Source organism: Elephantulus edwardii, unplaced genomic scaffold (assembly GCF_000299155.1).
Source record: "Elephantulus edwardii isolate Elephantulus edwardi_28Jun2011 unplaced genomic scaffold, EleEdw1.0 scaffold00020, whole genome shotgun sequence".
Classification (NCBI taxonomy): domain Eukaryota; kingdom Metazoa; phylum Chordata; class Mammalia; order Macroscelidea; family Macroscelididae; genus Elephantulus; species Elephantulus edwardii.
The window spans coordinates 4,260,646-4,276,725 of record NW_006399770.1 but is presented as its reverse complement, the minus strand read 5'-3'; the positions used below and the strand labels follow the sequence as shown (position 1 = coordinate 4,276,725).

Genomic DNA, 16,080 nt, shown 5'->3' with positions numbered 1-16,080 from the left:
CCTGTGGGAGAAAGACCTAGTAATCTGTTCCTGTAAAGATTACAGCCTAGATTATTCGTTGTTGTTAAGTGCCCTCATGGTATATCCATGAAATATTCAGCACTCTCCTCCAGTACCACAGTTATAATTCTCTCAGGGTCGCTATGTGTTAGAATCTACTTGAGGGCTTCTAGCAACATTCCTTAAGTAGTGGAGAAGACAAAGCACAGTGACAGCATTACAGGGACTTAGGAAGTGTTGAAGCTTCTTCCTGGTCATCTTCAGACTCTTCACCAGCCATGTTTCACCACTGATTATGCAAAGGGAACTCATACCCCTCTACATGTCTCCATGCATGCTTCCAAGAAAACAGTCAAAAGAGTTCTGCCTAAGAACAGTAAGAGTTTCATTAACGGCACATAATAACAACAACCATAGGACAGTGCTGAGCATCTGTAGATGAATAAATTAATCAGGTAAACTTGGGATTCTGACCATGCCTTGAAAGAGAAGAAAGCACAGCCAATTTGCACTGTGCTTTTTTCCAGTTACCTTCAAGCTGATTACAACTCATGCCAGTACTTGTGTCCAAGTAAAAATGTGCCACACAGAATTTTCAATGGCTGTTTTTATCAAAGTAGATTGCGAGGCTTTTATCCTGAGAATGGACTCAAACTTCCAAACTTCTGGTTAGCAGCAGAGTTCAGGAAAGTTGTTTCCACCAAGCTGATTTTCACAAGAGTTTATAGAACCAGGAGTTGAGAAATTGAGTCCTTTGGACTTAAGATCCCAGCATAGTGCACCTAGCTGGTATAGGGGGTTCCTCTGTGAATGGATCTGTAGGGTCCTTTTAACTCTCTAATATTCCAAGAGCTAATCAGAAGATGTGGTGAGGTCATGGTGAAACACTATGTGGCTACCTGAAAAGTTGGTTGTTCAAACCCATCCCATGGCTCTGTGGGAGAAAGATTTGGCTATCTGCTTCTCGAAAGACTGCAACTGCAAAACCCCTATGGGGCTGGTCTAATCTGTCACAGGGGGTCACTATGAGTCCAAAAATTTACTTGACACCACAAAACAATCTGGGAAGAGCTGGTCAGGCCAGAAGGATTATTATAAACTTAGAAACTTTGAGATTTACAGCCTCCAGCATGTATCACACATGAGGGAACTTTCGTAACTCAGCTTTACTGAAGGAATTTTGCTTTTTAACTATGTAAGGTTAATGAGCAACTTTAATAATTTCTTCCTTGTGCAACAAGTATCAACAGTAAAATTTCAGGAATGTATTTTTAATAGTGCAAAATGATATTAGATCTAGAAATCTGGCCATAGTCCAATCAATTGGGAACAATATCTTTGCTGAGGTAGTATTTGCTATGGTCAGTCTTTTTCTTTCTCACCTTGAAAATAGTAGTGATTTTTATTTTAGCATTACAAATTTTTTTTCCAATCAATAATTTATTCATTGCTCATATCTTTTTACAGAAAACCAGAATAACATAAATGGCAATTATATACATGGATCTTACCTAAAGGAATATACAAGTATCAAATTGGTTTTATCTATAGAAAGAGACAATACAGAACTCATTATCAGCTGTCTAAACAAGCATTGAGGCTGATTGTGGAGCAGAACATTAATTACTCATATGCAATTTAAATTTCAGCAAATGTATATATATATATATAGCAACTATTCTTTTTTTTTCAATGCAGTAAACATAATTTATCCAGTTTTTCTCAGTCTTACCGCCACCCCAATGTCAGCCTCACTCTATAACAGTGGCACCATATAATATTTGTCTCTTTGTGACTGAGATTTTTTACTCAGCATAATGTCTTCCAGGGTTACCCATTTTGAATAATATTGCAAGTCCCTTGTTTTTCAAAAACTTTGTTTTACTCAAAAACCAATGCAAACATCCAATAAATTATTTCCTTTGTGTCTGATAATTTAGTGACTACACAAATGTTCATCTAATTTATCAACATGTAAGGCATCTTTTGTGAAAGAAAACATTGTAACATATAAGGGACCTGTGTAAACATTTTCTTATTAATATGCTGCTCTTGGTATTGCTTAAAGCCTTCAATTATTTCAAGAACTCTAGGGAACTTTGGTGGCCTAGTGAGTAGGGACTTGCTTTGCCAACCCCATGATGTTGTTAGATTCCGTCAAGTCAACTAGGAATCATAGTGACTCTACTAAGAATGGGTCAGAACCCTGTCTTATCTTGTGCCTCCTTCATCATCTCTAATATATTTGAGCCCATTGCTGCAGTCACTGCATCAATCCATCTCACTGAGAGTCTTTCTCTCCTTCACTGACCTTTTCATGCATTATGTAGAATGGCTCCCCTCCTAACAACATGCCTAAAATATGAGAGATGAAGCTTTATTGTCCTTGCCTCTAAAGAACACTCTGCCTGTACTTTCTCCAAGACATTACCTATTTGTTCTTTCGGCAATGCATGAGATAGATATTAAGTGCTCTTCTCCAACTCCACAGTTCAAAGGCATCCATTCTTCTTCTGTCATCCTTATCCATTGTCCAGCTCTCACATGCATCATAAGTTTTGAGAAAGCTATACAATATAAATCAGGCAAACCTTAGCTTAAAATTTATATTCTTGCTCCTTTGTCCTTTGAAGAAGACGTTGACTAAGATAGGTGGCTTAAATCTACAAGCTGCTATGAGGGAGAAAGATAGGCAATTTCCTCCCATGTAATTTACAACCTCTGAAAACCCACTGGAGGATCAGCTCTAAGTTGATTCCAACTCAGTCGTAAGGATTTTTTAAGTCGTGTTAGTAGAATTCAAGCATCCCTAAGTGATGCAAATTATTAATACATTTGTCTGCTAATCAAACATTTAGAGTTTTGAGTCTCCTCAAAAGTGCCTCAGAAGAAAAGCCTGGTATTTAGTCTACTTCCAAAAATCAGCCCTTGAAAACTCTCTGAAGCAAAATTTTACCCGGATCCACAGGGGGACTTACACAAGTGGGAAAAGAGTCCACAGCAATTGGCTTCGTTGGTTTTACAGACATGATCAATGTCTTGAGTCTTGTAAGCGGTTCTTTTTAGCTACTTTCAATCTCAAAGAATCACATCCCACTTGGTGCTGGAGACCAACTAGGGAAAACTATTCAAATCGGAGACTGCAAAATAGGAAGCACTGAAGCCTTAGTTTTGCACAATATATAAGCATTGTGGGTTTTTCTGAGCTGGAGGAGGACTCAAAGAGGAAACAGCGCAGCTCTAAGCTTCTAGGAAGCTAAGACCACAAGGGTTAAGCCTGGATGTGCTATTTCAGTTCAAGCAAGGAGAAAAAGAAAAGATTCTGCAGCTTTTTTCCCAGTTTGTTTCTTTTTTAAATTACTGTCATGTTAGGGTTGAGAAGACTATATTGAATTTAGTAGTGTCCCTGGGGGGGAAAGTATAGCTGTTGGAGGAGAGAGGTAAATCTCTCCCCATAAGATTTCGTCAGCCTTGCCTACGAGAGAACGTTGTGTGTGCACAGCAAAGCAGTTGCAAACAAAAGTGGCAACAGTTTTAACCAAGGTTGTGACCTTCTGGAACCAGATCTTCAGACCTGTTCTCTGGAATGCCTTTGGGTGGTGGGTTTGAACTGCCAAGCTTTGGACTAGTAGCCAAGCGCCACCCAGGGACTCCTGCAAGCAACTACAGAGTAATAATTAACCAAGTAAAGGCAGAAATTTGACAGGGTGAGTACAGTCATTCAATAATATTTAGCAACATTCTCATACTTGGCAATTTCACAGCCAAGCCCAGACAAGGAAGCCAGGAAGGAGTTCAAAAACCCTTAAACTTATATGTGAGGAAATGCACATTCTGATGAAATGTTTTCCGTTTCATTTTTGGTTTCTCTACACACAGGCGGAACTAATTTAGCCGCAAATGGACTTTTTCAATGTGCAAAAGTCCACTCTGCAACCACCGCCACACAAGCCATCCTGGAATTGTCCCACGGGCAAACCACCAGGCCTGGACGGGTTCCACTTAGGCCACACGCCCCTGACCTTCGCACCTGTGGGCCTTGGGCCACTCTTAGCCCATAGCAGACACCTGCATTTGCCCTAGCTTTGTGCCATGTGACCCTCACTAAGGACCTTGTGAGGTGTAAGGTTCAGGCTTCAGTGTCTTTGTGGGTAGAAGATGAAACTACAGCTGGACCAGCGCTCTGCTCCCTGACACCTCGTTGCTGGGAACTCAGCTCCTCGAGGGCACAGAGTCCAGCACCTGGAAAGGTCCCCAGCGGCTCTTCGGTCCAGTACTACTTTCTATTACACTTTGTAAACGTTGCTGTTCCCTCCAGTCCTGAAAACATTTTCTCTCCAAATAGAAATGCGCAATGTCCCTCCTCTCACTCGAGGAATACTTTGATCGCAGATCTGTCTTTCCTAAAGACCCCCTAGCCATCCAGGCTAGACGATGGGGGATGCGGGGGTGGGCCAGGGGCGGGGAGCTGCGGGCTAGAGGATCTGGGGGCTCTGAGGTCTCGGCTGGCACAGCAGAGTGGCCGGCAGCTAACAGGCAGCTTTGAGTGCCTTAGCGCAGCTGAATCAGCCTTGAGTCACCTCTTGCAGGGTCTCGCAGTTTCCTACCGAGAGGAGGCGGGGAAGGGGTGTGGATTTGCCAGGGGCCGCCCACCATGACGGCATGACCCGGGCCGGGGGCGGGGAGTCACACAGGGCTGCGGGGGCGGGAGCCGAGGGCCCCGGCTCTCCTGAGCCGGCGCCCCCGCGGGCTTTATAGCACGCACCGCAAGGGCTCTCTCAGACTCGGGGTTCCCCGCTCCCCCTATGCTCCATTCAACCACTTACGGGCCCTCCAGCTCAAACTTCCCGGCCTTCGGGACACAGCCAATCCACCCGGCTTCGCCAACAGTTCATGGAGATGACGCCCCTCACTGGACTCCATTCCTCGCGCCCCAAGGCCTCTGCTGCCCTACTGCTCGCCTGGGTCTTCACCCAGGTGACTGGAGCCCTAGGTGAGTGCTCACTGATCCCCTCGGCCAGCAGGCATTGCTCGCCCTGGGGTCAGCAAGATCCTCGATTTCCCTGGAGAGTCTCAAGGTGCCTCGGTGCCCACCTGACCCGGGCGCGCTCACCTAACCCGGTTTGAATGAACCGCGCGAGGCTGGAAGGAGTGGTTGGTGCTCCGGGTTCTAGCGGTTGCCTGGTTCTTCTGGGAAAGCGCGCACCAGAGTCGGTTGTGTTGTATAAGGACATGTTTGGATCCGCTCTAGATTTGGGAAAGAGCCTTCAAGAATTGCCCAGACCCAGAATTATCTCAGTGCAAGATTTTGCTGCCAACGCAGGGTGAGGAGTGCCGGTAACCCGTGACAACCGGCTTAGGTCTGGAAATGCATGTTCGAGGAGGGGTCCTGGGGCGCACCTGCACGGAGCCGCGTCCCGGTTTGGAAGTTATGTTTCCATTCACGAGCATCGCGCCTTGGTGTTGCAAAATGTTCATTGCTTGGAGCCGGTGCGGCGCTGTGTGTGCCTCATCTCCCTGAGCAGTGTAAGGACTGGGCAATACTGGGGAAAATTACCTTAGTAAATTAAGCACCCTCACCAAATATGCTGAACAGTGTGACAGCAGCACCGCCACCTCCATCTCTGGGGATACTTCGGTATAGACAAACTTGCAGAGACACATGAAGAAAGTCCAACTTCATTATCTCATTGTATGCAGCCCTAACTCCTTCTACACTCATAGGTTTTGTGAATTTCTACCTGTGCTGGCCTTCCTGATGATTTGCACCTTGGAAAGGTGACCTCCTGGACTTGTGCACGCAAGTACACCCTGGACTCAGGTGGTCGCTGGGCTGTAAAGTCAGGTCAGATTACAGCAGGACTTTCCTCCAGTTTATTTGCAGTCTCCAGCAAGTTTTTCAAGGTTTCTGCCTGATTTCCGTGAATTATGGAGTGGATCTGGCGTGAGAGAATTCCGGGTCCAGAAAATTTTTGAAGGCTCCTTTTAGGGGGTGGGGGTGGGAAAGTCAGAGGCTATGATGACAGGAGGGTGGTAGGGTGTTTTATTCTATTAAAGTGAAGTCATCTTGAGAAGAGCTTGTGTTGGTAGCAATTTCTCTGTTGTTTAAAGGTGCTACGGATATATTGGTACCATATAATTTAACTTGGAAATCAACTAATTTCAAGACAATCTTGGAGTGGGAACCCAAACCCATCAAACATTTCTACACTGTTCAGATAAGGTAAGCTAGGTGCTTTTAAAAAAAAAAAAAAAAGAATCACAGATTTTATAGTTTCTACATTTCTGTCATGAATACAAATGTCTTTAAAACCAAATCACGGATGAGATTGTTTGTCAGGTGGTAAGAGACAATTTGCGGACCAATTCAGTATTCTGTCAAGACTGAAACATTCTCAGATCTAAAGGTGGTGTAGGGTTTTAATTGGTTTGGAAATGATAGGAAAGACAAAGCTTTTGGGGCGAGTGGTAGAGGCCCCAATACATTTATTTCTACATCAAAAATAGCAAACCTCATCTAAGCATGGATGCTTTTTCCTTTGCTAACTGTCTAGACTGCAGCCTAGTAAGGCCAGAGGGGTGGAGAGGAATTTGGATACATACCTTGCCCTGCAGCTACGTTTGATTCATTAATCTGTGGACTCCCTGAACCAAACTTGAGTTGCATAGGTACTCTCTGCAGAGGCCAAATTAGTGATTCACCCTGCCAGGAGGAGAGACTCATGTTTGCACCCACTGTTGTCAAGGGAGCTCTGGTAGAGAGTCCATGGGGAGTTTCACTGCTAACCTCACTGCTGACCCTGCGTATCTACCAGGGACTCCTGGGGAGAACGATGGGCATTCTCCACCCATGGGATTTACGGCCTCAGAAAACCTGATGGAGAGTCAGTTATGAGTGGATTCCGACTTGGCAGTAGTGGGTTGACTTCTCCAAGACTGCCTGTCCTTTCTCCTGTTTTGCTAGCTCTTCTGAGGCCTTGGTCAGTCAGTACATCCTGTACAAACATTAGTGGTGTGTGGATAGCATTCCTGATGGTTTTCTCCATATTCTTTACACAAAATTTATTTTTTAAATGCTCTAAAAGCTTAGTAAAAGTTTTCTTAAATGGGGGAAAACAGATACAGAAATGCTTTTAACACTAATTAAAGACCAAAAGTATCACTGACTAAAATGAAAGGGTTTTTCTGATTTCAGAAATTTGTTCGTGCCTCTGTTTTTAACTAATATCAAACCTTTTCTAGCAGTGGGACAGCAGTTTATAAGTACAGGGTGGCTTGTTTGAGGTGGATGCCCTTGTTTTTAAAAGGGAACTTTAGGATAACTATTACCAAAGCTATACATGGAAGAGAATATTGTCTGTGTGTGTGTACACATGTGTATGTGTATATTTAGGTGGATAGATAGCTCAGCCTATGGGTGTATAAAGATAGAATAGTTTCATAACCTAAATTAATGGTCAACTTGGTTCATTCATAATATACTGGTTGTTAATTCCTCTAATATGGAGCTGAAAGTTACCATAAAGACATTTCCTTCTGGATATTACAAAATAAAGAAATAGTGAAATAAGGTTGTAGGAAGAACATTTCTTTCCTAAATGCATTCAGACTTAAGTTTGGTGTATATGTGGAAATGTATTTATGGTTGACCTGATTTTTTTAAAAGTATGGATTTTGTTTTCTCTTAGTTCATGAACTTTATAGAGCTGCTTTTGTTTAATGTGGGTGGCCCCTCGTCTGCAGCCAGCTGCATGTAGAGCTGCAGCTTCGGGGTCCATTCGTGGGCACAGATGCACCTGCTGACTGAATCCATGTCCCTGTGTTCCCTGCCCATCAGCCCCAGGCAGGAGGAATTGTGAACAGTCCCATCAGATTCGACCACCCTTCTCTCCACAGATAAATGAGATTACTTTCTTCAAAGGGACTGTAGCACACGCGTTAGAGCTGAGAAACTGTTGTCTGATGAGACTGTTGTCCTAAGACATGCCTGCAGGTCTGGGACTGTGGTCCTCAGTAGCCCACACACCTTCTAAGTAGCTTCTGCTGCCTTCTGGCCCTGAGGGAGACTCTGTGCCTGGAAGGAAAAGGGAAAGGCTTTTCCAGCCGACGTCTACCCTGTGTTTTCTGTCTTCCCTGTGTTCCCTGCCAACAATCATGTTAACCTGCTGCTCCTCTTCTCTGTCCATCTGCCTGAACTACCCAGCCTGACCTCAGCCCTGGGGCACCACTGCTTACCCAGTGCCCCTTATTGAAGTTCTAACTACATTTCTCCATTCTGGAAACAGTTTTAAATAATAGCTGTTGGAAAGGGTTCTTGACTCCAGGCTTAGCCCTGAACTACCCCTGGTATATAATATAGAGTCCATGGGAAAGTTCTCAAGTCTCAAATTCACTCTATTAAGTTCCTGGGACTGTCTGTATTCTGTTGGCATGTTTTGGTAATTCAGGTAGCACTTTTCTTTTTGGGCTTCCAAATCTTTGTGCTAAATTTTGGCATAAAATGTGTGATTCCTGTGTGTGTGAGCAGGAAGACACCAGCCGCCCTCTCTCAGCTGGAGTGTGCAAATGTTCCTGCTATTTGAGTGACTTCCCACAGTCACTCAGACAGGGGAGGGGGGAGCCCCGTCATCACACACTCATTCTTTTTTGAAGCGAGAGTTATATATTTGTTAGCAATACATTTTGGTTATTCTGGAATAAGACAGACTCTCTACTTTTCTCTTAGACAAAGTAAAACAAGCAAATGTTTCTGTATTTATCCTAGTTTGTGAATTTTAGGACAAGGAGTGGGTTTATCCAAACTCTTCTATTCCAATTCACAGTCTTCCAGAGTCAAACCAATCCACTTCCTATGAACTTTGAGAAACGACAATAGTTATAGAAAGACTTCACATCTTTTGTTCATAGGGTCACTATGAATCATTCTCAACTTACGGAAATCAACAAAAGCAACTATTCCAGTTATTTAGTGAAGATTTTTCAAATGCACATTATGGCTTTTATGCATGGATTTAAACAATTGAATCCATATGAGGGCTTGCCTTCTCCATCCCTCAGTTAATTAATTAAATGTGTACATTCAGATCATTTGATATAGAGCAGGACCAGCATGTGTGCAAAGTCCTGCTGCTTAACCAGAGACACAGGGCATAGCCACCCAGCATGAAACAGCCTATGTTCACATGAAAATTCAATGAGATGGTCCTGGGGACGGAGGAGGGAAAGGTGAATCCTGAGATCTCAGTGATCCTGAGAGGTTCCCGGGGAGGTGAGGAGGGAACTCAGCTTTGAACAATGAGAATAGTCCTGGCTGTAGATGGTACTGAAGGGAAGAATGGTGCAGCTGTCACTTCACGTGCTTGTCTCTAGATTGTTTGGGAACATTTCTATTTAGAGTTCTCAAAATCTTTGTTTCTTCAGTTATAGCTTAGAAAACAAAGATTTGTCATTCAACTTCTTAATCTATCAGACCTTGTTAAACAAGTACTCTGTGTTCTTGTTCTGTAAGCTTGGTCACGACGTCTTTGCATCTTGTAAAAGTGGAGGGTGAAGGGGAGGACACATGGATCAAAAGGAGGCAGACAGACCTGACTCAGCTCTTCATTTACTATGTGACTTTGTGTGAGTTGCCTGGGACTCTGTGAGCTCCTGTATTCACATCTGTAAAAAAGATCCTATTCTGATACCTTTTCAAAAAAGTTGCATCCTGTGAAACATGTGCAAGAACCCTGTGCACTAATTGGCATATAAGAGATTCAGTAGCAGATGAATAGCCACACTAGTAATGGTGATGAGAGAACGAAATAAATAGAATATGTTGGAAGGAACCCTGATGGCTCAGTAATTAAGAACCTAACTGCTAACTGAAAGGGTGATAGTTCAAATCCACTAGCTGCTCTGCAAGAGAAAAAATGTGACAGTCTGTTTCAGTAGAGATTATAGCCTTTAGGGACCCTATGGGGGCAGTTCTGGTCTGTTTTATAGGGTTGCTATGAGTTTGGATCCACTTTATAGCACTTAATAACAACTATGCTCTTTCCCAACAAGGCTGCACATTAGTAGGCATTAAAACTGAGTTCAGAGGCCAAACTCAAATGTTAAATTGTTGATTCATGAGAAATCCAGTTGTGTCACTTAGAGTGTTAGCTCCTCTCAATTTGCCTCAGTTACCTTTGGTGTAAAAGCAGGGCTGTTTCCAGAGCCACTGCTGGGTGTATGAAGACTCAGGCCGCATCTCAAGTGCCTCATTGAGATTAGCCATGATTGATGCTGTATTAACACAATGCCACAACCAGAAGGCAGTTCATCCTGGTGGATGCAAGTCATAACCTCCCGTTTCTTTCTCTCTCCCTTTCTTTAGCACCAAATTCGGAGATTGGAAAAACAAATGTTTCAGAAGAACAGCAACCGAGTGTGACCTCACCGATGAGATTGTGAAGAACGTGAGACTGACATACACAGCGAGAGTTCTCGCCTACCCAGCGGGGAGTGGGCAAGCCTCCACTCCTTTTGGGGAACCTCCGTTTACAAACTCTCCAGAATTCACCCCTTATGTAGAGAGTAAGTAGCAAGAGAAATGACTGTAATAGCCTTTAATTCTTGTTAAGCTCATTGCCATGGACACAGTTCAGGCTCATCAACCTGATAGGACAGAGTACACCTAAGCTGGAAATCTTTATGGAAGCCAGACAACCTCATCTTCATCTCTTGGAGTAGCTGGTGGAGTTGAACCTTTGGCCTTTCCATACCTAGTCACTGCACCACCAAGACTCCTTGCTGGTTCAAAACTCACTGCCATCAGGTTGGAGCTGACTCATTAGTTAACCCACCACTGGGTTCTCAGAGGCTGTAAATTGCACAGGAGGAGATTGCCAATCTTTCCCCCTCTGAGCCAACTAGTAGATTCAAACCGCCAGAGAAGCAGGGCCTTTGGGCTTCCTACACACTAAGCCACAAGCATAGAAACTTCTTAATATTTTGGTGAGCTGCTGCTACTTCAGCCAATAAATTTTTTAAAAATTTCTACATAAAACACAGTTTCTACTTTCAGAAACTGGTAAGTGCCACAGTCCTGTTCACTCACTCTAGCTGTGGTAGGAATTGCTCAGGACAGGAATTCAGAGTTGATAGTGATGTCATCAAGCAGCTTTCTCTCCTGGTCTGTCACAGATCCCCTAGTGACTGGCTAGGAGGGGAAAAATATCTACGAAGGTGGGATTTCATCTTGTCCTCTCTGTGTGTCACATGTCCTGAATTATCTATCCCATCTTTGAACCAGAAGTCCAAGTTTCAGGACCTAAGCTCAGGGAAGGTCCATATAGTTTCCTTCTAATAATCAGGGTGCTGACCTGTCTTAGTCCATCCACCATGATTGAGTCCTCGGATATGGCCGTACTTGCCCGCTGTCAGCCACCTCGTAATGTGGTATGTAAGATGTGAATGCTTTTTTCTGCACCCCATACCCCAGTAAATTTATTGTTTGATCTAACAAAAGAATGCAAAGAGTTCTTTCCAAGAAGGGAGTTAACAAAAACTTTTCATGGGCATCTGTGATTCTCAGCCAAGTATTTTAAATAAGCATGTGGCACATTGAGAACAAGTGAGCCTGGCTTCTCTTTTAAAGCCTGCTGTTTGGAACTCTGGGAGCATAATCTGTTGAGAATTGTGCTACCAACTCAAAGACCTTGCTTCAGGTGCTTTGTATTGTCCAGTGGCTTCTCAGAAGGAAAGGGGATAATCTCCTCCCATGCGAGTTACACCCTCAAGACCCAGTGGAGGGTCAGTTACAAGTTAATTCTAGCTTGACCGCAATGAGAGAGAGGTGAGAATGAAAGTGTTGTGTTGTTGGTGTTTCTCAGTTTACCTCTCTGGCTATTCCATGAGAAAGGATGGCATTTCTGGAAGTGGACAGGGAGAAGAGACAAGATAGAGACAACTTCATCAATTTCTCTTTTACGGTTATTGTTTGCCATCGGAACCAATCCATTGCTGACGTTCTGGTGCGTTTTCAGAGGCAGTTAAGCACACAGGAGGAGATTGCCTGTCATTTTACTGCTGAGCAGCTGGTGGATTTGAACTGTGTGCCTTCAGAGTGGCAGGGCAGCATCTTAACACGAGGTCACAAGAGCTCCATTTACTTTTATTAGTGGCTCAAAATAAGGAGCAGTTTTACCCCAGATGTGTGTGGCTGCCTCCCACGAGCTCGTGTGGAAGAGCCTCTTCCTGACTCCTCTGGTGTTTCCCATGTAGGGCTCACTGTCCTGGGGGGGACCCCTGGGCAGCCTTCTCCAGCACCTACAGGATCATGCTCTTTCTGCCTGTGATTGATCACATCTCATTTTTTTCCTTACAGTACTTGACTTTTTTAAGGCCAGTTCTCTTTGTGAAAAAGGAATATAAAATGTAATAGTGCAAAGTAGAGTTCTACTCTACTATATGTCTGTTCACCTTGTGTGCGTGCACATACATATAAGGGCAGATTGTCCAATAAACAAAGTAAGCACAAATTTATTGGTGCTTTGCTCATCAGGAGTGAACAGTTTCACAGCTACGGTGAAAAGCATGGACAAGTGTTCGTTTCATATTATTAAGCCCATGCTTATTGGCTATTCTATCCCTGCCAGAGATTGCAAATTTGAAAAGAAGCTTTTCTTCTGTAAGAAGATGCAGTGGGGTTTGGGAGAGACACTGGTGCCAGCTGTACATAGCAGCAGACTGTCTGATGTAAAAGAAAGTGAAATGGTTCACTACAGATTAGTAAGTAGGCACAGACAGGCCAGCGCGGTGATCCAGCACTGCAAACGTCTGCACACACTTTGTCCTATGATTTGTATCTCTCCCTCTTTCAGTGCTGTTGAGTCAGAACCAAAGCGTAGCTGACCCTCCAGTGGGTTTTTCAGAGCTACAGATTACATCGAGGGACACTGCCCATCTTTTTCCCACTGGTGGACTTGAACTGCCAGAGAGGCATGGCCTTTGGGTTAGCTGTGCAACTTCCCACAGACTATACCACCAGAGCTCCCAGGCTTATAGATGACTGGTGTTAAATGATAGCAATTTGTTTTCATGTCTTTAACCAAAATGCCTGAAATAATTGAGCTATGGCAGAGATCCAATGGTTAAAACCATTTCTGTGACATAGCAAAAACATTCTGTGGGCTTCCCATATCCCCTAATTTATTTTGCCTAATCTGTGGACTCTATAAACTGTGCTGTTCAACACAGTAGCCATAACTACATGCATGTGTCAAACAGGAAGTATAGCTGATGCTGCCAGCATAAGACACATACTGGGTTCCCAGGAATCTTAAGATCTGAAAAGAGTTTTATGTAACTTGTTAAAATGATATTTCAGATCTATTTAGTTATATCCAGATATATTTATACCTAACATGTATTGTTCTTGTTGTTGCTTGCTTTCAAGTTGAGCACGGAATCAATGATCCTATGAACAAAAGGCCTGAAACAACAACAACAACAAAAAGGGGGGTGGGGGGAAGGCCTGAAGCCTTTCTGTAACTATTGTCATTTATCAAAGTTCATAGAGGTTCTAGGGGCAGGTTGTTTAGGGAGTGGATGCCACTCCCACATTCAAAAATATATCTATAATATAACTATATTTAGATATAGTATTAAAATTAACTTTACCTTTTTTAACACTTTCAAATGTATCTGCTAACCAAAAACTCACTGCTCGGTATCTCCAACTCATATTGTCATCCCCTCACCCCTTTGGGCTTCTGAGACTAGAAATCTTTACAGAAGGAGACTGTCCCTCATGGAGCAGCTGATGGATTCAAACCACTGACCTTTTCTTTAGCAGCCTAACACTAAGCACTCTTTGTCATCACAATTTTTTCATGTAGCTACTCAGAAAAATTCTTAAACTCATTACAGTCAAGTTGGAACTGACTTACAGCTGACCCTCCAGCAGCCTTGAGACATTATAAATCATGTGGGAGGAGATTGCTTGTCTGTCTGTCTCGCCAGAGCCACTAGTTATGACTAGAAAGCCTGAAATGATGTCTGTGGTTCTGCTTTCATTGCACAGTGCTGCAGCAGACCAGGGAGTCTTCTTTCAAAGCAAGTGTTTCATGAAAGACAACTAAGTTGTTATAACTAAAGGGGATTTTCTCTGAATGAATTCTTTAGTTACAACCCGACTTGTCCTTTCTGTTTCAGCACTTCTTGGACAGCCAGAAATTCAGAGTTTTGAACAAGTTGGGACAAAACTGCGTATAACAGTACGACCTACACCTACCTTAGTCAGAGCAAATGGCACATTCCTAAGCCTCCGGGATGTTTATGGCAAAGACTTAAGTTATATTCTTTATTTCTGGAAATCTTCAAGTACAGGAAAGGTGAGGTTTTTGTTTTGTTTTGTTTTGTTTTGAATTACAGCTCCCTGATTTTTCACTACCCCACCTTCCCAGTTCAGAAATACCAGCATGGGGGCTGGTGGAGGGGGGGTGTGGGAGTGTGTCTGTTGGGTGTGGAGTCAGGCAACAGATCCCAGTTCTGCCTGTGACTCTGAACAGCTTTGTGACTTTGGACAGTCTCCTCAGAGACCAGGTTCCTACACTGAGGGCTACCCAGATCTTAGCTAAAAACTCATAACAACCCCAGCTGACAGAGTTGGCCTACCTGAAGGGATACTTTTCGAAGTAATCTTTATAAGAACCGATTGTCAGACCTTTGTCGCAGGGAGTTACTGGGGGTTCAAACCACCAATCTTTAGTTGGAAGCTAAATGCTTAACCACTGAGTCACCAGGATTCCTTCACATGTCCACAATTTCTTATGTTACTTGGATCTTTCTTCTACTAAGGATTTCAGAGATAGTTTGTTTTTATTTTAACAAAAAATGTTGAAATAAACAATATTTCTTCCTTATTTTCTCCCCTTTTACTAAGAATACTTTCTCAAGGCCTACAGTGGATTGGATGTGCCTCAATTGGATATCCTTAGTCTTAAAAAGACATCCTTACCAATGATCAAGAGGATGGATCAGCCAAGTCCCTTCAGTCTTAACACCAGGCTTATTCATTTTTACATGGTTTGGAGCTACAATTTTTACCTCCTTAAAAAAATTTTAGAAAAGACAAAACCCTCAGACTCAAATGGGAGCCTGCTCCTAGGTGACCCTCTGGTAGGTTTCCGAGGCTCTAAATTTCACATGAGGAGATTGTAGATCCTTTCCGTCAAAGTCACTGGTGGATTCAGATTGCCAAAGAGGCACGACGTTGGGTTAGCACTAGTAGTAGCAACTTCCTCAGCATCTCAGTAAAGGTGAAAGGGTTCCTTCTGAACCCAGATGAATTAAGAACTCTCTTTTTTTAACAGAAAACAAACAAGACAGAAACAAATGAGTTTTTGGTTGATGTGGATAAAGGAGAGGACTACTGTTTCAATGTCGAGGCTGTGATTGCCTCCCGAAAAGAAAATCAGAAGAGCCCAGAGAGCCTCATTCTGTGCACTAACCATGGAAAAGACCGTATCAGAGGTGAGTGGTTCAGTGTGGATGCCCCTAGAGGGCCAGCTCGGTCCTCAGACCCAGATGACCCTTTGTTCATAAAGTATTCAGAGGGGGGAAAATCACTTCAGGCATTTAGAAATGTATTTCTATTGCTCCTTAGTAAATCCAAATGTTTTCTTGACTGGACACGTAGTATGGGCTTAGTATTTAAACATCAAAATCACAGATTTCTCAGGCTTTTTTCGAGGCCCAAATTCTGGTAAGTACTTTTGGACCAGCAGTAGCCCCAAAAGATATTTATGAGCACTCATAACGGGTATTGTTGTTGTTGAGTCTGTTCTGACCCATAGTGACACAGTGGAAAATAGTAGGACTACTCCATAGAGTTTCCTAGGTCAAAATCTTCATGAGAGATCTTTCCCCCCTAGAGTAGCTGGAGGGTTTGAACCATCCACCTCTTGGTTAGCAGTGAAAGGCTTTACCTGTTGCTTCAACAGGGCTCCAGAGCATAGAGGATATAAAGTTTAAGTCCTTGAGGGAAGAGACTCAGTATATCGAATATATTCAAGTGCATTTGTGTGCACGTGACCATATGGATGTGCCTGC

General features: G+C 43.3%; 1 protein-coding gene across 1 annotated transcript in view; it reads left to right on the top strand.

Annotated features, from left to right (window-relative positions):
- Positions 1-4,899: 4,899 nt before the first annotated feature.
- The window catches only part of F3 (coagulation factor III (thromboplastin, tissue factor)), a 13,953-nt gene continuing 2,772 nt past the window's right edge, over positions 4,900-16,080 (top strand). Inside the window, exons 1-5 of the mRNA XM_006882488.1 lie at positions 4,900-4,993; positions 6,112-6,223; positions 10,361-10,560; positions 14,182-14,360; positions 15,342-15,501. Of these exons, the coding sequence (XP_006882550.1) occupies positions 4,900-4,993; positions 6,112-6,223; positions 10,361-10,560; positions 14,182-14,360; positions 15,342-15,501 (745 nt within the window). The remainder of the gene's footprint in view (positions 4,994-6,111; positions 6,224-10,360; positions 10,561-14,181; positions 14,361-15,341; positions 15,502-16,080) is intronic.